The 21,505-nt window shown below is 62.3% G+C and overlaps 1 protein-coding gene across 11 annotated transcripts; it reads left to right on the forward strand.

The window, feature by feature from the left end:
* The first annotated feature begins 991 nt into the window (after positions 1-991).
* Positions 992-20,281, forward strand: TLE2 (TLE family member 2, transcriptional corepressor). Of its 11 annotated transcripts, none has more exons than XR_012832542.1 (20): positions 1,020-1,697; positions 1,793-1,890; positions 2,613-2,676; positions 4,057-4,101; positions 6,134-6,196; positions 6,426-6,500; positions 6,964-7,156; positions 9,465-9,481; positions 12,875-12,976; positions 13,201-13,245; positions 14,550-14,690; positions 15,829-15,970; positions 17,183-17,343; positions 17,762-17,838; positions 18,188-18,437; positions 18,635-18,882; positions 18,990-19,133; positions 19,225-19,375; positions 19,541-19,617; positions 19,703-20,281. XR_012832542.1 is itself a non-coding variant. In XM_075736300.1 (20 exons), exons 1-20 carry the CDS (start codon positions 1,674-1,676, stop codon positions 19,808-19,810), a joined length of 2,220 nt encoding a protein of 739 aa, XP_075592415.1. In that variant the 5' UTR covers positions 1,021-1,673; the 3' UTR covers positions 19,811-20,281. The 11 variants fall into 11 exon arrangements, 6 of the variants coding, with proteins under 6 accessions (XP_075592419.1, XP_075592417.1, XP_075592415.1 ...); XM_075736300.1 differs by having other exon boundaries at positions 1,021-1,697; positions 18,635-18,877; XM_075736298.1 differs by having other exon boundaries at positions 1,023-1,697; positions 18,986-19,133.
* The last annotated feature ends 1,224 nt before the right edge of the window (positions 20,282-21,505 follow it).

Here is a 21,505-nt window from a genome sequence, read left to right on the forward strand (position 1 = left end):
CCGCCCCACGTTACTTTGAGTGGCAGCCGGTAGCCGCCGCGAGGCCTTGTGGGCCGTGTAGTCCGCCCACCCGGCCCGCCAGCGGCGGGAGCCCCGGCCGGGTGAAGGCTCTGAGCCGTGCCCACGCGAGAGGAATGGGCCCCCCGCCTTCCCGAGCCCCCGGCGGGCCGCGGGTGGGACGGGCCAGTCCCGGGCGGCCGCCGCCGACCACGGCGCGGCGAATAGCGAACTACAACTCCCAGCGTGCCCCGCGGCGCCTCCGCTGGTGGGGGGGCCTTGCGATCCACTCGCTTCTCATTGGCTTTCCCGGGATGTGGCGTCACGAGCCCATGTGGGAACGGGGCAGGGCGATTGGATGGCGCTCCCGCGGCGGCAGCCAATGGCAGGTGCGGCCACCGCCGCGGCGGGCCGTGAGGCTGGTTAAGGTGGAGCGGGGTCGCGGGGGGGGGGGGGGGGGGCCGGGAGCGCTCCCGGGGCCTGTCCCGCCCCCTCCCGCCGCCCGGTGACTCCCTGCCGCCCCGGGCAGACGAGGGGCCGGGCCCGGGGGGCCGCCTGGCGTTGCGCTCTCTGCAGCCCCGTACCCACTTCCCCCCCCCCCCCCGCGCTGGGCGAGCACAGCCGCAGCGTGGCGGCCCGGCCGGCGGTGAACCGGCGCCGCCGCTCACCGGGGGCCGGCAGCCCCTGAGGTCCCCGCAGCCCCTGGGGTCCCCGTCTCGGTCGGGCGCTGTCGGGCCGCCTTCTTTTGCCGTTTCGGTGCCCCCGCGCTGCCCCGTCGGCGGCCGGTGCCGTGTCCGCCCGGAACGGGGCCGGGGGCGGTGGCTGCGCTCCCGGCGGACGGGGTTGCTCCCGGCCCCGAGGGCTGTCGGCGCGGCTCCGCTCCCGCCTCTGCCCGGTCCCGCGGCAGGGCTCTGCGGGGCCGCCGCGCGAGCCAGCGGGGCCGCGCGGAAGGGGGGAGGGGGGGGGGGGGGCCCGGGGCGAGGGAGGGGCCCGGGGAAGCGAGCGGGGCTCCGGCAGGCGCGGAGGGCTGGGGCAGCGGTGCCGGCGGACGCCTCCCGGGTGGCTCCGTTCGGCCCCGGAGCAAGCGGCTTCAGGGCCGGGCCCTCCCCCCCCCCCCCCCCCGGACCCCTCTTCGGTCTCCGGTATCCCCGTGGGAGCGTGCGGTCGGGGCAGCGAGGCCGCCGCCCCCTCGTGCTGCCGCTCGCCCGGGCCGCCGCGGGGCGGGAGCTCCGGTGCTACCCGGGCGGAACCGCTCCCTCCCGCCGTCCCGAGTCCTGCGGGGACGCGCCACCTTAAGCGGGCGCCGGCGGACGGGGCGCTCGGGGCCGGCGGGGCCGGGCGGCAGCTCCGCCAGCCGGGGGATCACCGGGACCCCGCCGGCGTTTCTCGCCCGCCCGCTCCCGCCTCCTCCCTGCTCCCACCCCCGGCCCCCCATGGGGGGCGAGCGGAGCCCCCGCGGCCGGCGGGCCGTTCCCCCCGCCCGCCCGCCCGACGGCAGCCGGCTTCACCCCGCCTGAGCCGCTCGGCGCCCCCGCCGCCCTCCCGCTGCCGACGTCGAAGCGAGGGACCCCCGAGGACCCCCGGAGCCCGGCGGGGGGAGCTCCCCTGCCAGGGGCGGAGAGACGGGCGGGGAGCAGGGGCCGGGGAGCGGGGGGGCCGGGGCTCGGGCCCTCAGGATGTTCCCGCAGGGACGGCACCCGGTAAGTACCGGGGCGGGCGGGGTGGCTCGGCGGGCCGGGCATGGCGAGGGCAGCGCGGCGGAGCCGCAGCCGTCAGCAGGGCCGTCTCTCCCCAGACCTCCCTCCAGCCCGGGCAACCCTTTAAGTTTTCGGTCCTGGAAATTTGCGACCGCATCAAGGAGGAATTTCAGTTCCTGCAGGCTCAGTACCACAGGTGGGCGGCGGCGGAGCGGGGCGGCAGGGTCGGGAAAGCGGGTGCGGGTGGGGGGACCCCTGTTTTATGGGGTGGGGGGGTGGAGAGTGGGAGGTGGGGAGACAGGGTGGCTTAAGGGGCAGGAGGTGGCCGGGGGTCAGGCAGGGCTGCGGGCAGAGGCGAGCATCTGGAGAAGGGGTGTATCGGGGACTGAGGGCCCGGGGAGAGGGGAGTCGGGCATGGGGGGAGATTGGGGTACAGACCGGGGGGGGAACTGGGGTGGGAGAAGGTGGAGAATGGGGTCCCGGTGAAAAGAGCGCTTGGGGAAGAGCAGGAGGGGGATCTAGGCTGAGGGGTAGCATGAAGCCACGAATTGGGGTGCCAGGTCTTGAGCGGGGAGAGCGCCCACAGTCCATTTCCTCCAGCTGAGCTGGGCGTAGGGTGACGTGGAGGGGGCGGCAGCGGTGCTGTGGGAACGGAGCACCGGGTGGGTACGACAGACCGGGGCAGGGGGGGGAGCAGGGCAGGGCTGTGTGGGCAGCACGGCCGCAGGGGTCCGGGGTCCCCCAGGGATGGCAACACCAGTTAGGGGTAGGCGTGTGACACCCCCGCGGCCCCCCGAGACTGTGGGGAGGCAGGAGATGTGCCAAGCTTGCTGAGCTTTGTGGGCTGGCAAGCGGGAACTGGGAGGACGAGGCAGGAGATGCGGGTCCGTGAATGAAAACTGTGGATCCTCTTTGCAGCCTGAAGCTGGAATGTGAGAAGCTGGTGAGCGAGAAGACGGAGATGCAGAGACATTACGTCATGGTGAGCAACCCCTGCCCTGTCCCCCCTGCCTCCCCCAAAGCATCCCTGACTGCTACCGGTGAGGTCCCAGGCTCTGGGGCTCTGCTCAGCCGCTCACCCAAATAGCCGGCGGCCTCCCCGAGCCACCCCTGCCGGGGGGTGCCTGGCCTGGGTGGTGAGGCTGGAGGGGGTGCATGAGTTAGGAAGGAGTTAATCATTATTCCTAGCAACGGCTGGCTCTTCTGCTGATGTCTGCTGCCACTCGATGCTTCTTGAGCCCAGGAATTGTGCCATAGGTTTTGTCTCTTTTATTTTCTTTTTTCCCTTTTTCTGTTTGGCCTTTTAAGACATCTCTCACCCCCCGTCCCCCCCCCCCCTGCCTCCTGTCTCTCTCCCAAGGGGGGATGTCTTGGAAATTATACCCTACGGCCGATGTTTGGGGTGGAAGGGGAAGGTGCCTTTAGAAGGAGCAGGGCAGGAGGCTCTGCAGCTGCAGGATTAACAGCCCCTGACACCAACCCACCCCGGGCACCAGCCAGAGCCAGGCCTTCTGCGGCAGCCCTAGCAGGAGGGAGGGTATCTGCTGGAAGGACGCCCTGGAAGAGGGTGGGAATCGCAGGGCTGGAGCAGCATTCCTTCTCCTTCAGTATCTGACACCGCGGGCCCTCTAGGGAAAGGGGGAACTCAAATTATGTCATCCGAAAGGCAAATGGACCTAAACTTGGGCAACCCCCATCCCCTGGGTGACGACAGCCCCGTCCGTGAGGCCAGGGGTGCACTAGCCTTTATTGGCATCGCAGGGCACGTTCCTGTCACCCACCAGCTGGGATCCCTTCCCCTATCCCGGAGGCTCAGGGATTCCCAGAGGTGGGCTGCCGCCTTTGAAATGGGCTTTGCTGGAGGAATACAGATCCTCTGGTCGCCTCTTCTCCCCGTTCTCAGGGGCGAGGGGACAGAATCCGCTGCTGTCACCGCTGCCGGAGTCACTAGGGACCGGTGAAAGGTGTCACCGATGTCATCTTGGCTTTTGCTCAGGCATGGCCACCTGTGTGACTAGGTGGGCAGCCGCATCAGGGAGCGCGTCTGGGTTAGGAGTGGGAAGGGACAGACCAGGACAGGAGGGGATGGGGTGGGGGGGGCGATGAGGCTGGCTTACTCTGGCTTAAACTATTGCAGAAACTGCAGTGTAATCATCACAGGTGTTAAAGAGTCTGCTCTGTGGCTGCTCCCTACCTTGGCACGGGTCTCGGGCCCATGGGGTGCTGGACAGCTGTTTCTCATGGGCTGGGGGGGGGAGCAGGGACCCCCAGCAGCAGCGGTGGGGCTCGGCTGCGGGGAGCAGGGGTGAGCCAGTTGCTCTGGGCAGCTCCTAACCAGGCTGTGTTGTGATTTTGCTCTCAGTACTATGAGATGTCCTACGGGCTGAACATTGAAATGCACAAGCAGGTAAGTGAGGTGGGGGCCGGGCCAGCAGCAGGGGATGGCAGGGAAGAGGCTGAGGATGGAGATTTTGTTGGAAAAACGATCTCCCTCGTCCCCTTGTAGCTGAAATGGCGTGGGAGATGTAGCGTGGCTCTGTGCGAGGGACTGGCTTGCGAAGGGGTTCAGCAGTTATCGGGACAAGCGGTACTGAGGTGCCTCGGGACAGGGCATCCTCCCTGCCATCCCAAAGCACCTCTCAGAGCCTGGCCGTGAGCCTCGCGCACGTACCTCCCCGCAGCGGTTCCCTGGGGCCTCAGAGCGGGAGGGAGAGTGGAGGAAACAGCAGGAGCTGGAGCCCAGAGGCAAATGGATTGTCTTTCTTTTCTTTTTTTTTTTTAATCCCCTTTTCCTTTCCTGAAGCCAGAGGAGTGTTTTCACCCTTCCCTGGTTCCCCTTTTGTTCCAGCGTTAATTTGCTTTCCCTCTTCAGATTTATCAATCTAGTCATCACGGGCTCTCTGCCAGGGAAATTAGTTTGGACCAATGCCTGACAAAGTGGCAAGTCAACTGCCATATTCCTCCAGCTGGCTCAGCCCCTCCGACTTTGCTCCTTTTGTTAGCAGGGAGAGTTGAAGAGCCTGTGAGCACGTTCCTGCCATCCCCACGTGCTCTGAACTCCAGCGGGGGGGACTGGCACCCAGGGGTGGGACTGGCACCCAGGGGTGGGACTGGCACCCAGGGGTGGCCTGAGCCATGCAGGGTGACAGAGGGGATGGCCAGGGCGTTGGGGACGGGGAGCCCTGGCCCACCCGGGTCCAGCTCCTGGCTCTGCGTGGCCAGGGGAGGTCCAGATAAGGTGGTGGGGGGGTGTCTCTGGCTCCCGGGGTCCCACGTGGGTGTCGGAACGGTGGCTGACGCAGCAGCCGGGATCTGCGGGTGACCGGTGTGCTGGTGGGCGCAGGCGTGTTCCCCAGGGCGCAGGCAGCCTTTGAGCACAGCAGGTAAATGTTCCCTTTGTTCTTTGCCGACTTTGTGCATGGGTTGACCTCTCTGCAATGCTGTTGGGGATTGTCAGAAACCCGAGATGAAAAAACACTTCAGAGCAGCCAATCCCTCCACCAGTGCCAGGGTGGATTTGCAGCGGGTGGGGTGGGGGGGGATCAAGTTTTCCCTGGGAGGCACGGGTTTTCTTTTGGAGAGGCTGGGCTAGAAGCCAAAGCCCATTCCTTTGGGAAATGCCACTTACCCCGGTGGGGACGCAACCGGGCTGTGGGTCTGTCTATAGCCACGGACTGAGAAGAGGACACGCCAGGTCCTCTGCGTTGCCTTGTTACCACTCGCAGGGGACCAGGTACGGGGGTGCTCTGCACCCGCTGCCGCTCTGGAAGGAGCAGGGAGAGCTGCCGGCTGGCCCCGGGGCTTGGGCAGGGGTGGGAGCGGGGGCCAGGGCGGGGAGGGCAGAGCAGGTACCACCGTTGTTGGTGCCTTGCAGGGCTCTGCTGGAGCGATGCAGAGGGCTGAATTTGTTTGTGTGAATTTTGCGTTCCCCTTGCTCTCCCCTTGGCTTTGAGTCCGATGTTCGGGGAGGGAGAAGCAGCATGCCGATGGCCCGCTGCCAGTGCTTGTGGCTCGGCTCTCCTCCTTCCCTGCCAGCCTGCCCGCTGGCTGCGAGAGCGGCAGCCCACAAAGCCAAGATGGGTTTGGGTTGAGCAAAGCCAGCTGGGCTGCGAAAGGACTGACAGCTCGGAACTCGGCTTGGCCTGGATCCACGGAGGGCTTTAGGAGTCGGGTTCCCTCCCATGTGCCTGGGGGGACCTGACAGCCTGGGAGGGTCCCACAGCCCTGGGCAGAGTCCTCCCTTGGCAACAGCTTGGGAAATCCCAGCAGGGACGGAGAGGCAGCAGGAGGATTTACCCTCAGCGGGTGGGGAGAGTCTAACTCCTCCGCAGAGGCTGCGTGCGTGCGTCTGCAGGGTGCTTGGCTGCCCTCCCCTCCGCCGGAGGGGATGGGACAGGGCTCAGAGTCCTGTCCGTGCTGATACCTGCTCTCTCTTTCAGGCAGAGATTGTCAAGAGACTGAGTGCCATCTGCGCCCAGATTATACCCTTTCTGACGCAGGAGGTAAGGGAGGGGAGGCAGGGGATGTGCACCGGGCTGCTCAGTGCCCTCGGGAAGGGGCAAACCTGAGTCCAGCCTGAACAACGGGAGGTTTGGTGGGGGGAAACCTCTGTATGTGGGCTGGAGGGACAGGAGAAGGGGCTGCGCAGCCCCAGGCGGCTGGGGCGATGCTGAGCTGCGCGGTCCCTCCGGCCGGCAGCACGGTGTGACCTCCCGTTCTCTTCCTTCCCAGCATCAGCAGCAGGTCCTGCAGGCTGTGGAGCGGGCCAAGCAGGTGACCATGGGGGAACTGAACAGCATCGTCGGGGTGAGTCCCGCTGCGGGCAAAGGCTCTTTCCCGGTCAGGGGTTCAGACCGTGCGATACAGAGATGGGCCGAGCCAGGGTCTTTACTACTTTGATAAGCCCAGGGCTGGTTCCCTGCAGTGAGACAGTTTGCCGCTGTGTCCCGAAGGTGATGGATGGCCTCTAGGATCCTCCCTGGCTCCTTCTGCCCTGAGCAGAGCAAGGCAGAGCCATGGTTTGGGCTCATCTGCCACATGTCGGGATCACGCCCGCGACAGGGAGGTACTCGAGGTGCCCTGGGTGGAAGGGGGAGGCGACATGACCCGGGCTGTGCAGCCTCAACAGCTCCGCTACCCTCCTTGTCCTCACGTCGCGCCTCATCCCATTGCGCTTTGCATCGCAGTTCATGCGGGAAGCTGAGGGGTGCCGGGCATGGCTGCGGCTGTCTCCTCCCGGATCGAGGACCATTTGCTCTTTCTCTTTCAGCAGCAGCAGCTTCAGCACCTCTCCCACCACGCATCCCCCATCCCGCTGACACCCCACCCCTCCAGCATGCAGCCTTCTAGCCTGAGCGGGGTCAGCGGCACCTCGGGGCTCCTGGCCCTCTCGGGGGCATTGATGGCACAGTCTCAGCTGGCTGCCAAGGAGGACAGAGTGGCCCAGGATGGGGAGAACAGAGGTAAGGGGAAGAAGCGCAGCTGGATTAACCCTTCGAAGGCTGGCTGAGTCAGTGCTGGGCAGATGTCCCGGAGGTGCGCTGGCAGCACTGGGAGGGATCCTGCTGCCTGCTCTGCCTGTTTCCCAGGGCTCCTCAATGCCTGGAAGCTGTTCCCTGGGGCCGGGGGGGGAGCAGCAAGCGCTGCAAATGTCAGATCCAGCTAATTAAACATCTGCAGCCCTGGGAGGCTGGCTCTAGTTCTGACCAGGGGAACAGCTGCCGTGCAGCGATGGCGTGCAGCCGTGTTGGGGGGGCGGCTGCGCGTGTACCCCAGACGCTGGACAGTAGGGCTCTGGGCACACGCGTGTGCACACATGGGTCTTCCTGCTCCACTGGGTGTTTCCAGTGTGTGAGGTTCCCCCCCTCCCCCGTCCACGAGGCAGCCGGGAGGGTGTGAGATCACCGCCACAGAGAAACCCTCTATTTACACTAAGGTTTACACCAGGTCAAGATCTGATGCCCAAGGCTGAGACTTGAAGGGAAAATAAGAGTTGCAAGCCCCTGGTAGTAATTGTGGGAGCCACAGGTCTGTGGCAAGGAATTTAGAAAGCAGAGCCTTATTGCGTGTGTGGTGCCTTGTAAACAGCAGTAATTCCTCATCCTTATGGGTGCCTCCTCCTATCAGGATCACAAAGTGCTTTACAAACATCATCAATATTTAATCATCGTTAAATCAGTGCTGTGAATGCTACTGGCGGGCCTGGGCCAAATGAATAACACCACCCAGCTTTGCTGGTGGCTTGTTGCTATTGAAGCGCCGCACGAAGGAGAAGCCTCTCTGAGCTCGAGTCACCTTCTGCAGAGTGCAGACATCGGGTGTTTTTGCTGACAGAAAGACTGAGGCACGAACAGAGAGCTCCGGGCAGCTCCGTAGAATAGAAACGGGCAGTAAAATTTAGCAGCCATAGTGATGCTCCTCTGCAGAGTGCTCTGGGGATGGTGCTGCCTGCTCCCAGTGTCCCTGATTCAGGGCCTGGAATTGCTGCTGGGACAGGACCCAAACTGGGCAGCGGAGGGGTTTGTTGCATTTTTCTAATGAGCCGGTTTTGTTTGTAAGATCTCAAGGTGGTGAAAATAGCAGCAGGAAACTGTCCGTGTGTGCTTTGTGCCCCTGTACGCAGGTGTCTGCAGTTTTAATTCTGTCAGTGTTTCTTTAAGGATGGCCTTCCCCCCGAAGGAAAAAAACAAACTCCAGAAAGAGGATAAAAGCAGGCTGTGCTGTGCCTGCCTTAACCCTTAGAGAGCCGGGCAGCTTGCGCTGCCTGTGCTTCCAGCAGCAGCTCCGGCCGCGCAAAGCCCTGAGCTGCTCCTTGGCAGGGGCATCCAGCTGTGGCAGAGGGTACAAAGATACCCAGAAGCATTCCTTTTTTTAAAAAAAAACAAAAAAACCCCAAAAAAGTGAAATGCTACATATGGCTTGGGTTAATCCCTGGTGCTCTGCCGTAGTTAGCTGGAGCTGGTGTGGATCAAGCTGAGCCAGGGCTGAAGTGCTGATGGCACGCACCCGGCTGCTCTCCCTCTCCTTTCCCAGCTTCATGCTGACCGTAGCCTTGGAGCAGCCACCCACGTGGAGTGTCCCTTATCTCCTGATACCCACCTGCCTCCCTTTGCCATCCAGAGACCGGGATGAGCTTGTTCTCTTCAAATGCTGATGTGATTGTTAGGAGTGAAAATCAACCAGGGAGGGTTGCTAGACCCCAGCCCGTGACCCCGCGCTTAGGTTTGTAGCAAATGCCTGGCACTGCTTCTCTGAGCCCGGGGAGGTGGACGTGTTTTGTTGTGTGTGTAAAAAAAAAAAAAAAAAGCCTCGAAGAGTTTCCATGGAGGGTTTTTTAGCATGGCTTCCTAAGGAAATAGGATGGGTGTGATTCAGGAGGTCTCAGCTGGCCAGCCGGCTCATCCCCTCCTGGCAGCCTTGGACCCAACGCGATGTCCAGGGAAGAGATTCCAAAGCTGGAGTGAATTTGTTGAAAGTAGGTGGGTGGATAGAGCGAATCCCCCTGCTTCCCTGAGGAAGACCAATGCGCTCACCTTCTGTTAGACATCTGAGAATCCATGCTGCAGATGGGCAAAGTGGGAAATAGGGTGTGATTTTTTTTTTTCAGCCTGCGTCCCGCTGTCTCCTCCCGTGTTGCCCTGCAGTGCTCCCTCTCCTCCCTACCCGGGTACTTGGGGCACAGCCTCTGCATTAACAGCCTCTTCCTCTCCTCCCCTCTGCCTCGCCAACGGACTTGCCTGGATGCTCTCCCTGCTGCCGCCTGGGCTCCAGAGCGCACCCCGAGCCGGGTAAGTCGTGCCGGTACGTCTGGCTCTGGCCGGGCTGGTGGCCTCAGCTGGCCTCGATGCGTGGGCAAGTGGACAGGCTTTCCTTCCACAGAGCCCTGCCCGGCAGCCTGCCAGCCCCCAGAGTCCCTTTGAACATGGTCCAGGTGGGAGGCAGAGCTGGCTGCTGGCTCCTGGGAAGGGCTGCGGGTGCTGGGGGAGCCGGGCTGTGGGGAGGGCACCCGGGCACAGCAGTGGGCTTGGCTTTGGGGCAACCCAGTGCTCGGAGCTGGGGCTGGCAGCGCGGGCAGGCGCAGGGGCCGTGTGTTCTGCAGGCGCTGCGGCCGGTTCCCTTGGCAAGTGCCCGCAGTAGGATTTCCAGGAATGTTTTGTTTCCTGACCTTTTCAAAGCAAACAGCACAGAGGTAGCCGAGCTGTCCTCTGTCTGATGGCAGCCTGTGAGGCACAGCCCAGCACAAGGGAAGGCGGCGGGCAGGGATGGGGTTTCGTTCGCATGTGGGGCCGGGTTGGGGTTGTGGGGCTCCTTGGGGAGGGGAGGAAGCTCTATGGGCAGAGCAGCTCCGTGTTGTTCCCTTGTACACCACGGCTCAGGCACCCTGCTCCCCTTCTGCTGTAGGCTCCAGGTCTCCCACCAATTCCTCGTGATGCGTGAGCTCCCTTCCTCCGCCTCCTTCCCCAGCTTGGTGGATAAGGGCAGGAGACATCTCCCCCTGCCACCATGTCTGTGTTTGCACACAAAGTGACTAGGGTGACTGGCTCCCGGGACTGACCTTCCCCTGGGTACTGAGTTTGCAAAGGCTCAGCATGGCAAGAAGGTAAGGGCATACCACGACATCGGGGGTGGGTGGGAGCTTGGGGCAACTCTGCCCTCTCCCACAGGCAGCGCAGGGATCCTCACAAGGTGGGGCCAAGTCTCTGGATTTGAGGAATTTGGGGGCCATTCCTATTTCTCAGTGGAGCTGGTTTCCCCAAGGACCAGAATCAGCCTCCTTCCAGGCCAGCCTGATGAAGGGGGCCCTGACCCACATCCAGCTGTGTGTTCCCCTCCTTGTTTATCCAGGGCAAAGTGTCCAGCCCTTCTGCTGTCGCCCCTGAGCAGGGCCCAGCACTTCTGCCCTGGCTCCCGCGGCAGCCCGGTCCCTCTGGTGAACGGCACTTGTACGTGCAAACCCAGCTGGAGCCCGAGGGCTGTGAATGCACAGGCTCCAGACCTGCTTCTGCACCTGAGCTGGCATCCACTCCCCTGGCACACGCACGGTGCAGGCAGGGCTGAAACGCAGCCGTGACGGGCTGAAACGCAGCCATACCTACGGTGGAACAGAGCTGCGTGGAGGGTGAGAGCTACTGAGTGGCAAATGTGTTTGCATAGGGATGTAGGGGAGTCCAGACCATCTGAGCGGAGACTATAAGACAGAGGGACTCTACTTATTGTAAGTCCCCATTCCTTCGCTTTGCTGGCTCGGCTGGGCTGTGTTTGCATCAGGGTTTTGTAGCTGAAGGTTCTGGACCACCTTGATTCAGAGTCTTTGTTGATGCAAAGATCTAAAGGTCAAGGGCTGCTCCCGAAATAACCAGCTCTGTTGTTTTCAAGGAATTTAGGAAACAGGCTGAACAGGTCTCCTTACTTAAGCCCGGTGCTGCCAGCCCCTCTGCAACCCTTGGCTGCACCCTCCCTTTTAAGATACCCTCCAGCCTGTCGTGAGTCGGTGACCCCCTTCCCGGGCCCTGTGGCTGCAGTAAGCTGGAGCTCCAGGTCCTGGTACAGGCAGGGGAAGGAAGAGTTAACGAGCCCCTCTGTTTGGGAGCAATTGGCATTGATCTTCAGAGGCTTGCAGTCAGGTGGGAGAGGAGGAGGGAGAGATGGTCGGGTGATGTGTAGGATGGATCACCCCTGTGATCCCGTATACACCCGGGTACCTCCTCCAGAGATCACCCAGGGGACAGGGAGCATCCTTTCTGCTCCGTGGTTTTATGTGTTGAGGCTCTTAATCCTACTATACTGGAAACAATCGACAGCGTGGGAGCCCTGGGATGGGGCATTTTCTTCCCGACCCCCTGCACGAACAGCTCTGCGGTCCTGGGAAGGTTGGGGAGCCGTGCCCCAGGAACTGCCCCAGGCCAAGCACCCTGGCTGCCCTGGGAGGAAGGACAGCCTCTCTGGTAACCGCTGTCAGCCTGGTGTTCCTCTGGTTTAGCCAGGGGGGTGCGGGTGGGCAGGCACCACTTGATTGCGTTATCATCCTCCGAGCAGCGAACGTGGGGGACGGGAGGGGATTGGAGACGCCCCTGCAGCTGCTGGCAGCATCTCGGGGAAGGGACGTTCATCCTGCTCGGTCCCATCCTGCTTCCCAGCCTGCTGGCTCCTGCAGCGGCAGGGTTAAGGTGAAGTAAACATGTCTCCGATGGGGATTTTCCACTCTGCCGTGCCTCGTTATCTCCCAAAGGGGCGGATCTGCTTTCCAGCCGCGCTGGGGATGCTGCCTCGCTCAGCTCCTGGCTTCATGCAGGACTCGACTGCGACTCCTTGTCCTCCCCTGTCCCACCCAGATGCTCATACCCAGAGAGGTTCACAGCGGGGCTCATCCTCCGGCTGGGGCTGTTGTCCCCCTGCTCCGTTGCCCACCCCTCTGCTCTGGCAAGGAAGGGGAGCCTGTGGCTTTGGGGTTTTTGGGCAGAGCTTTGTCCTCTCCCTCGTCCTCCTGCCCGCCAGCCAGAGAGATGCTTTGCCAGGGTGGAGGCAGCAATGGGCTGATGGGGAGGGGCTGGGGCAGAGGGCAGGGGAAGGGTGATGGCAGCTCTCCTCCGAGTCGTTCTGGGAGCAGGCTGGGAAAGGGAGGTGGTAGTGTGTTGGGGCTGCGTATGGGTGAGTCTCTGAGCGCCCTAAAAGTACAGCTGCCTTCTGCGCACGCTAGGAGACTGTGAGCAGCCAACCCCCAGGGACGGTCCCCATCCTGCTTCCCTTCTCTCTGCCCCGTTAGGGCTGAATGGATGAAGTTGGACTAGAACCCAGAGGTCTGGAAACGTTTTCCCAGCCTTGCTTAAAGCACCAGACTAAACCCCATCTCTGCCCCCAGGTACATTTGGATCTTAGAGGACTCTTGGCCAAGGGTGCACAGGATGCCAGTAAGGGGATGCCACAGTTATCTGCGCAGGGTGGGGGAGTAGTGCCTCCCCCTTTAGCCCTGACACCTACTCGGTGGGGGAAGGGGACCCCTGCCCCCCGAGCCGGCAGTGGCAGCGGTTGCACAGATAGCTGGCTGGATGCTGGACACGGGCTGGGTGCAGCCGGCGGCGCTGGGAGGTCTCTTCCAGAGAGGAAACGTGGCTGGCAGGGCTTTGCGAGCCGTCTGCTCTCCCACCGGCTCACACGCCTTCCTCTCCCCGTCTCTGTCTCAGAGCGTTTCTGCTTCCCCTCCTGAGAGCCTGCAGGACGAGGAGCGGACGGGAGGCACGGGGCTGAAGCGGAAGCGGGAGGAGAAGGATCTGCCTGGGCATTATGTGAGTGCACCAAAGAGTGTGGCCACAGGAGATGGCCTGGGCCCCGGAGATGACTGGGGAGCTCTGTGCCTGCCCTGAGCAGGGAGGTGTGGTTCCGGGAGAAGTGATGTGCAGGGGAAAATGGGATCTCTCTTCTGGCCGGGGTCCTGTGGGGCAGAGCCCAGAGCTTGGTCCAGCCTCTCCCGCTCCTGACTGAGCCTTTCTGGGTTCCTCTTCCCTTGCAGGATAGTGATGGGGACAAGAGCGACTGCAACCTCGTGGTGGATGAGGTAAGCCCATGCCCTTAAGGGCGTGCTGAAGCCTCGCAGGATATTCAGCTCAAGCTGTAATCAGCGGGTGTAGGACTCTGGTTCCCGAGCTTTGGGCTTTGTTAGGCTTTGGGTCACTGCTGCTGGGCAGGAGCAGCCAGCCGGGACGTGTGCCAGCCCCGCTCTGCGCCAGCCAAGGCTGATTCCGACTCGCAGTGCTCCGGGTTGAAGGTTGTGCCAGCCCGGGCTCAGCTTTGCCAGCCACAGGCTTGGCTCCGCTTCACAACGCTGCTTCAGCCCCTCTCCTGCGGCATCCCATATGGGGAGGCCGATAAGCTGTGATGAGAGCCCCAGGGAGTTGGGCTCGCTGCCGGCAGCTCACGCACGCGGAGGTGGCAGGAGCAGGCAGGCGTGCCGTGCTGCCTTTGGAGGAGAGCTCGCGGCAAGCCCCCGGCCCCACCAGCCCCTCCGGCCGGGCACTCGCGTACGGTGCCTGGCCTCAGAGCAGCCTTGACTTTAGCACGCTGAGCCCGTGTCCATGTCTCGGTGCAGGGGGTACGCTGAATTTCAGTCTCTTGCAAACAAACTGCCAGAAACTCCCGGTACAACCTTCCCTGACCACCACGGCAGATAGAACCGTACTTTATCTCGGCCCCGGCTATTCTTGGCAGAGATGATGTTTTTGGGGACATCCCTTTTCCTCCCCTGGAAGACTTGAGGGAGGGACAACATATGTGGTTTGGGTTGGTTGGGTTTTTTTTATTTCCTCCTGCCACTTCCCAAGAAAATATAAGCCCTGGAAGGAACATCAGCAGGGATTTCTGCAGAAAATGACACTTATAAAACCAGCTCATCGGTGTAATTATGGTGATAAAAATCACAGCCCTAATTGAATGGTTGTAGGAGTGCAAGAGCTGATGGGTGGCCTTGGCTCTGAAATGTTGTCGAGGCGCTCTTTCTCAGTTCCTTGGGTGTGCTGGTCACCATCCCTCCTTGTGAAGCCATCCATGGCCACCAGCATCCTCTGAATCTGCTGTCACCTCTCGTTTTGTTCAAAGAGAAAAAAATCAAGGAGGTTTCTTATCCAGGGGACCATGGAGCAGAGCTGAGGCCTCTGAGCGGATGCTCCTTGTTAACGCCTCTCAGGCAGACGTGGGACAACAAGCCGGATGAACAGCTCGCCCGGCAGGCGGGGGGGGGGAGCGGATGGGGGCTCGATGGTCCCTGCTGGGCTCTGGGGTGGCTCTCCAGGGCGTCTCTTGTGCCTGCCCTCCTGCGCAGAGGGACCGGGGTTCCCACTCCCCAGAGACTTCTTCTTCCCCCAGGACCCCCCCTCAGAGCCCAGCAGCCCCGGCCGCACACCCAGCAGCCGGCTCCCGCCAGCCCGCCGGGAGATGCCCGAGAGCCCTGCCTCCATCACCTCTAGCCGGAGCACGACGCCCCTGAAGCTGAAGGACCAGAGCCTGGTAGGGAGGCGCGTGGGCAGCCCGGGCCGCAGGTGGGCAGCGGGGCTGGGGACGTGGCCCTGAATTTTCTCTGCGGTCCCTCTGCCGCAGCCCAAAGGCAGGCGAGGAGATGCCGGTGCTGAGTGCTTGGTACCGGACTCCCCGGCACTGGGAGCAAAGGTCCGTGCCCTCGAAGGAAGGCTAACGATCTGCTAGGCAAAAGCCTGGCTCTGCAGGTATTTTCCATCTGGCTGCCTGCAGGATTCCCCAGAGCTGCTCTCAGGAATCGATTTTTCTTTTTTTTTTTTTTTTTTTTTTTTTCCCCCCCTTTCCTCCTTGCCAAGCACCAGCCTAATGCTCAGATTGAAACATCAGTGTGCGGGAAGGGGGAGGGACATTTCTGCCACTCCTCAGCCCTTCCAGCCACCGCAGGGACCGAAGTGATGCATCCCTGCCATCCCAGGGTCAGGAGCTGGCTGGGGGCCGCGGGGAGCAGCGAGCGGCGGCTCCCCGGCACAATCGGATTAGAGCAGACAAAGCGCCCTGAGCAATCTGCCAGCGCAGCACGTAGCTTTTCTCTGTTATTAATTTTTTTTTTTTTTTTTCCCTTTGCTGGTGTCGACAAAATCCCCAGGCAGAAAAAGAGGAAGAAATAGGAGAGGCAAGAAAAAAGAAAGGAATGAAATAGCTGTGGGGGTTGGAGAGGTCGGTTCATCCCAGGCATCCTCCTGGTCCTGCTCTGCGCCGGCTGGGGATGGGGGTGTCCCCCACGCAGGAGGGATTTCGCATGAGGGAGCAGCAAATCTCTGTGTAACGGCCCTGCAGGGCCTCGTGCCAGCAGCAGGGTGTTGCAGGGGTGCAGGATTGTGGCAGTTTGGGGTGACCCAGGGCTTGCATTGGGCATTTGCACCCGAGGAGGGGAGCAGGGACGTGGGGTTCCTTCCAAGCTGTGGGAAGGATGCAAGGGGCAAAAGAGGAAAGGAGAGGGGATCAGGCCCAGGATGGCCGAGTCCCCCTCCAGCTCTGTCTGGGAGCGGTGTCTCATGGTGCCCCCCTCCCCTCCCGGGGGTTCGAGGCTGTTGGCAGGCGTGTGGTGCTGGGGATCGCTCTCTGGGACAGCGGTCCCGCCGCTGAGGCTGCTCTTCCCTCTGCCATGCAGACCGACCCTCCAGCCAGCGCTCCCACCTCCAAATCTTCCGCTTCCTCGCCGCCCCGCGACTCACTCACGCCCGGCCCCGGGCCCAGCTCAGCCGCCCTGCTCCGGCAGCCCCCCACCAAGGCACCCGCCACCGACACCATCAGTGAGTGTCCGGGGACAGCGGGTGGGGGCGGACGGTGCCGTGGGGCTGGGGTGAGGGGAGGCAGGATGCGCTCTCCCATCAGCAGAGCTGAGGGGCCCTTTTGCTCCGCGTAAGCGAACATGTCAACCACGGCCAACGCCAACGTGTCCACCTGTGTGCAATTACGGCGTACCCGACTGGCGACGCTTTCCTGGCGGGCTCAGCCCTGCTGGAGGTGCTGTGTCGAAGCGCAGAGCTCTTCGCTATGGGTTTGGGGGTTTGTCTGGAGATCGTTGTTTTTTTCTCTGACAAGTTGGTATTTTGCTGTTGCTGTGTGAAGCCACATGCCTCAGGGCTCGGCTGCAAGGGTAGGAGGGGGTGACCGAGTGCCACCACCAGCACATGGGGACGCAGGAGGCCAGGATGGGGCTGGTCTCCCTGCGCAACTGAGGGTCTGCGTGCCCCGGGTGCTGCAGAGACCCTGCGTGAGATCCAGCTGAGCCCCTCTCAACGGCTGCCACCTTCTTCTGAAAGCACGGGGGAGAGGGGCTGAGTGCTCGGTGGTGGCCTCTGTGGTGACTGATGGTGAACTGGTCATGGCCCCTTTTCCTGCCTCAGTTTCCTTGAAGACATTCAGGGATGCCTTGGGAAGAGGTCTCTGGAACAGCTTGGCCACTGTGTGGCCAAAGGGACCAGAAGGTGGTGGGAGGAGGACAGCTAGCCCAAGGGAGAAATAGAGCCAGGACTGGAGACATTAAACCCTTGTCTGGCTAGAAAATTACAGCAGTCTAGCAAAAATTGAATTGGAATCGATTTCAATAAACCATCAAAACCCTGGAGGTAGAGCCACTTAGCCATCAACTGCAAAGTAATTTGGCCCGGCCAAGGCTGAGAAGGTGTTGGCAGCAGAGATGAGGGTTGCCGTGGGCGAGCGGCTGGTTTGTGGTGCATCCTTTGGAGGGATGGAGCCATTTGATCTCCCGCGCTGGATCTGCATCACAGGTCCCTGACCGATGGGACTCACGAGCTGCCCCTTTCCTTTGTTCTTTGCTCCCAATCCATAACCCGCCTGCGCTCCTCCTGATCCGCTGGCTCGTGCCAGGCTTGGCTGGGCCTGGTGCGGAGGTGACGCTGCCTCTTGCTGCCCGGCTTCTGCCAGATGCCCTTTTCCCTCGGGTGATGCTCGCTCACACCCGTCGGCCAGGGCCAATGAGCGGGTCTCTCCTCGTGCAGCTCTCCGCAGCCCGCTGAGCAGGTCCAGTCCGTACGCATCCTCCTTTGGGATGGTGCCTCACGCCACCCTCAACGGGGAGCTCCCCGCCCCCAGCATGTACGTGGGCATCCACCTCTCGCCGCAGGTCAGCAGCGCTGTGATGTACGGCCGGTCCCCGATGGTAAGTCACCGAGGGACGGGCCTAATCCGCTGGCGTGTGTTGGCTCTGTCACCTGTCCCCTGCTGTCCTGGGCGTGCGCTGTCCCTCACACGCGGTATCTGCACTGCTGCAGTGAGCTCCGGCCGCGGGGTGCAGCCGTAGGAAGGGCTCCCTTATGGAGGCATCTGGGTTGTGGGGCCAGTGGAGGCTGCGGAGCTGTCGGAGAAGCCCCCGCTGGTCCCGCTGGTGCGTAGCTAGGTCTTTGGGAGCCCGCTTTGGCCTTTGGCACTTGCATGTGGAGGAAGCAGCAAGCAGGGACCTTGTGCAGAGCTGGGCTGGCCCCATCCCATGGCGTGCGGGGAAAGGCACGAACCCAGCCGTCATGTCCCCTCCTGGGGCTTTGGCACTTGGCTCATCGTGTGCCCTTTGCTTTGTGCAGGTCGCTTTTGAGTCACACCCTCACCTGAGGGCTTCCACCATCTCATCTTCACTCCCTACCATCCCCGGAGGGAAACCGTAAGTGTGGCCGCACGCGGGGGCTGCAGGGAGGGTGGGCAGTGAGGGGCCGAGCTGGGCAGCACAGGGTGGGGATGGTGGGGGGGGGGTCTCCTTCCCCGTGGCTCATTTCTACACCCAGCAGGTGCAGGCAGGGCCTGGCTGGAGTTTCTCTCCACTTCTGAGTCCAACACCGTCGTTTCTTTTCTGGGCAGCTGGTGGTAACAAGGAGCTGGTTAATTATATCCCTCATTAGCCAGAGTGCACCGGACACCTTCCACCTGGTTCAGGTGTGGCTAACGGGAGAGGTCAGCTCCCGCACTCGGGCATCACGCAGACATTGTTCAGTCTCGCTTCTGCTCCCTTCCAGCGCCTACTCCTTCCACGTCAGCGCCGACGGGCAGATGCAGCCGGTGCCTTTCCCACCCGATGCCCTCATCGGCTCCGGCATCCCCCGCCACGCACGGCAGCTCCACACCCTGACCCACGGCGAGGTGGTCTGCGCCGTCACCATCAGCAACTCCACGCAGCACGTCTACACCGGGGGCAAGGGCTGCGTGAAGGTGTGGGACGTGGGGCAGCCCGGCACCAAGACGGCCGTGGCTCAGCTGGACTGCTTGGTAAGGAGGAGGAACAGAAAGGCATTTTGTGGGGGCTGGGAAGGGGAATGTGTCCGTGTTATAGTGTAGGGGGACAGAAGGTCCTTTCATGTCTGCGATGAGAAAAGAAGATCTGTCTCCCGCACCACCACCACCCCCCACCCCCCATGCACTGATCAGCTCCTTCCCTTGTCCCATTCCCTGTAATCCCAATTCAGAACCGCGACAACTACATCCGCTCCTGCAAGCTGCTCCCTGACGGCCGGAGCCTCATCGTGGGGGGGGAGGCCAGCACCCTCTCCATCTGGGACCTGGCAGCCCCCACGCCCCGCATCAAGGCTGAGCTCACCTCCTCTGCCCCCGCCTGCTATGCCCTGGCCATCAGCCCCGACGCCAAAGTCTGCTTCTCCTGCTGCAGCGACGGCAACATCGTGGTGTGGGACCTGCAGAACCAGACCATGGTGAGGTGAGCAGGAACAGGGCAGGAACGTGGAGGGGGACGCTGGCTCTTAGGGAGGTGGCAGCCCTGACGGCCGTGCCCTCGCCCTCTCCCTTCCCCTCTCTCCCAGGCAGTTTCAAGGCCACACGGATGGTGCCAGCTGCATCGACATCTCTAACTACGGCACCAAGCTGTGGACGGGGGGGCTGGACAACACGGTGCGGTGCTGGGACCTGCGGGAAGGGCGTCAGCTGCAGCAGCACGACTTCAGCTCCCAGGTAGGGGCTGGGCTGGCCGGGAGCAGCACGGGGCTGGTGGCCGGGACCTGCCGTGCCACTGCCTGACCCTGTCTCTCTTCACCCCCCCCAGATCTTCTCCCTGGGGTACTGCCCGACAGGAGAGTGGCTGGCAGTGGGCATGGAGAGCAGCAACGTGGAGATCCTGCACGTCACTAAACCTGAGAAGTACCAGCTGCACCTCCACGAGAGCTGCGTCCTCTCCCTCAAATTCGCCTCCTGCGGTAGGCAAGAGCCGTGGTTTTTGCTTGGGCTGTGTTGACTTTGGAGCAGGGGTGGCTGCATACAGCCCCAGATGGGTCCTTTGGGTTCCGGTCCCCATCCCCCCCCCATGCTCAGACCCCCTGAGCGGCATCCCAAACACTGACCCACTTTGTCTCCTTCCCCAGGGAAGTGGTTCGTGAGCACGGGGAAGGACAACCTGCTGAACGCCTGGCGGACGCCCTACGGAGCCAGCATCTTCCAGGTGCAGGGGAGGCACTTGCCGGGGGCGGGGGTAAGGGTGGCTTCAACTGCGAGCGCTGCCTTCACTGCCTGTCTCTTGCATCCAGTCTAAAGAGTCCTCGTCCGTGCTGAGCTGTGACATCTCCATCAATGACAAATTCATCGTTACGGGCTCTGGAGACAAGAAGGCCACAGTGTACGAGGTGGTGTACTGAGGCTCCGGCGTCCTCATCCCTCGTCCATCAGGGAAGGAGGCAGCCCTTGTCCGAAGGCACTGGGGCTGATGGAGGCATCCCGTGCTGGGCCAGCCCTCCCACAGCCCTGCTCTCCCTCCTCCTCCTCCTCCTCCTCTCCTTTCAACCACCAAATGAAGGCCAGGGCACCAGCCCCATTCCCCGCCCCAGTGCATCACAGAGGTGAAGGATTGATGCACGTATGGGGGCCAGGTATGTCCCCCCCAAGCGGGGCAGGGGCCAGGGGCTGGTCCAAGCATCCTCCGCCCTGTCAGTCCGTGGGTCAGGGCTGGAGCCACGCTGAGGCCAAGAGAGCTAGTGCTGCTCCTGAACTACTGCTACTGATTTAATGGCACCCATTTTCTGCTGCAGAAACAGCTGTAAATTATCAGTAAAGAAATGTATTTAACTGTGTTTTCAAGTCCTTACTAATAAAAAAAAGAACGAAAGAGCGGCTGGTCTAGTGGTGGGTCGGGAACTGGTCTTGCTGCAGACTGACGGAAACTCAGCCCTGGGGCGCGCACTGACTGACAGACACACACATCCCCCCAGCCCCACATCCCCTGAAATGGCACTGGCAGCCGTGCCCACGGTGCCAGGGGCTCAGTGTACGGAGTGGCAGCAGACGGAGCCACCGTGGCCTCAGCTGCGGCTTCGCCAGCCTGGGCTTCCTCCCAGGCAATGGCAACGACTGGAACATGAAGTGTAGCTGGGGGGGGGTTGTTCCGGAGAGCCCCCTGCCCTCCCGTGGCCGGCAGCGCTGGAGAGGCCTGTCCTACCGTGGCAGAGCCGCTCTGGCCCTGGCTGCCCGCCCGCCACAGCAGCCCCGGCTCGGGCACTGCTGCAGCCACAGCCCTGGCTCGGGGCTGGATACAGCGAGCTGTGCGGCAGGGCCAGGCTTGGGGCAAGAGCACATTGCGGCCGCCACGCCGCAGCTGGCGGCACCCGGCTTCCTCGCCAGCCCTCACCGTGGCCGCTGCCAACAGCTTCGCTCCAAGGCTTCCAGCAACAGGCCTGCTTCCCCCCCCCCCCACGGCAGCGCTGGCGGGAAGCCAGACCGATAAGCCAAAACCGACTGCTCACATCTCATTTCCTTCGAAAACCGCTTCCTCCAGCGCTGGCCTCTCCCCCGCACCCTGCAGAGACAGAGGCTGCTCCAGGGCCGGCACCGCTGCTGCGCATCCTTCCCCCTCGCCATAGGCAGCGCTCCGGCCCTGGTTGGCTCCACAGCGCGCAGGACCAACGTGGGGCCGAACGGAGAGAGGGCAGGCAGTGCCGAACTGCTGCCAGGCCCCACCGCCCTGCCTGCGGCAGAGAGCGGCAGCAAACCTCTGGAAAAGGGAAGGCGCAGCGAGCTGCAGCGGCCCCCAAGGCCGACGGCTGCTGCCCGGTCTCACCCGTCCCCATGCCATGGCCACAGAGCACCGAGGCTGCTGCTGCCCAGCACAAAGCACTACTCTACTTTTTTTTTTTGATTGTTTTTATTATTAAATACAGCCCAGGAGGCACAGAAGGACATGAGGACAGAGCCCGTCCTCCCGCTCCTGGCCCAGAGCCTTAACAAAAAAACAAAAAAAAAAAAAAACCACAAACAAAAAAAAAAAGAACAAAACCAAACCCACAACAAAAAGTTAAAAACATTAAGTTCTCAAAAAAAACAAAAAAAAACAAAAAAAA

This window comes from Balearica regulorum, chromosome 26 (genome assembly GCF_011004875.1).
Source record: "Balearica regulorum gibbericeps isolate bBalReg1 chromosome 26, bBalReg1.pri, whole genome shotgun sequence".
NCBI classification, from domain to species: domain Eukaryota; kingdom Metazoa; phylum Chordata; class Aves; order Gruiformes; family Gruidae; genus Balearica; species Balearica regulorum.

What these genes read in the sequence shown, in the direction of transcription:
- TLE2 (XM_075736298.1), top strand. Translation starts at nt 1,674, where the DNA reads ATGTTCCCGCAGGGACGGCACCCG. An exon ending in TGCAGAGACATTACGTCATG is followed by an intron (nt 2,677 to 4,056) that starts GTGAGCAACCCC and finishes TTTTGCTCTCAG; the next exon opens with TACTATGAGATGTCCTACGG. An exon ending in GCAACCTCGTGGTGGATGAG is followed by an intron (nt 13,246 to 14,549) that starts GTAAGCCCATGC and finishes TTCTTCCCCCAG; the next exon opens with GACCCCCCCTCAGAGCCCAG.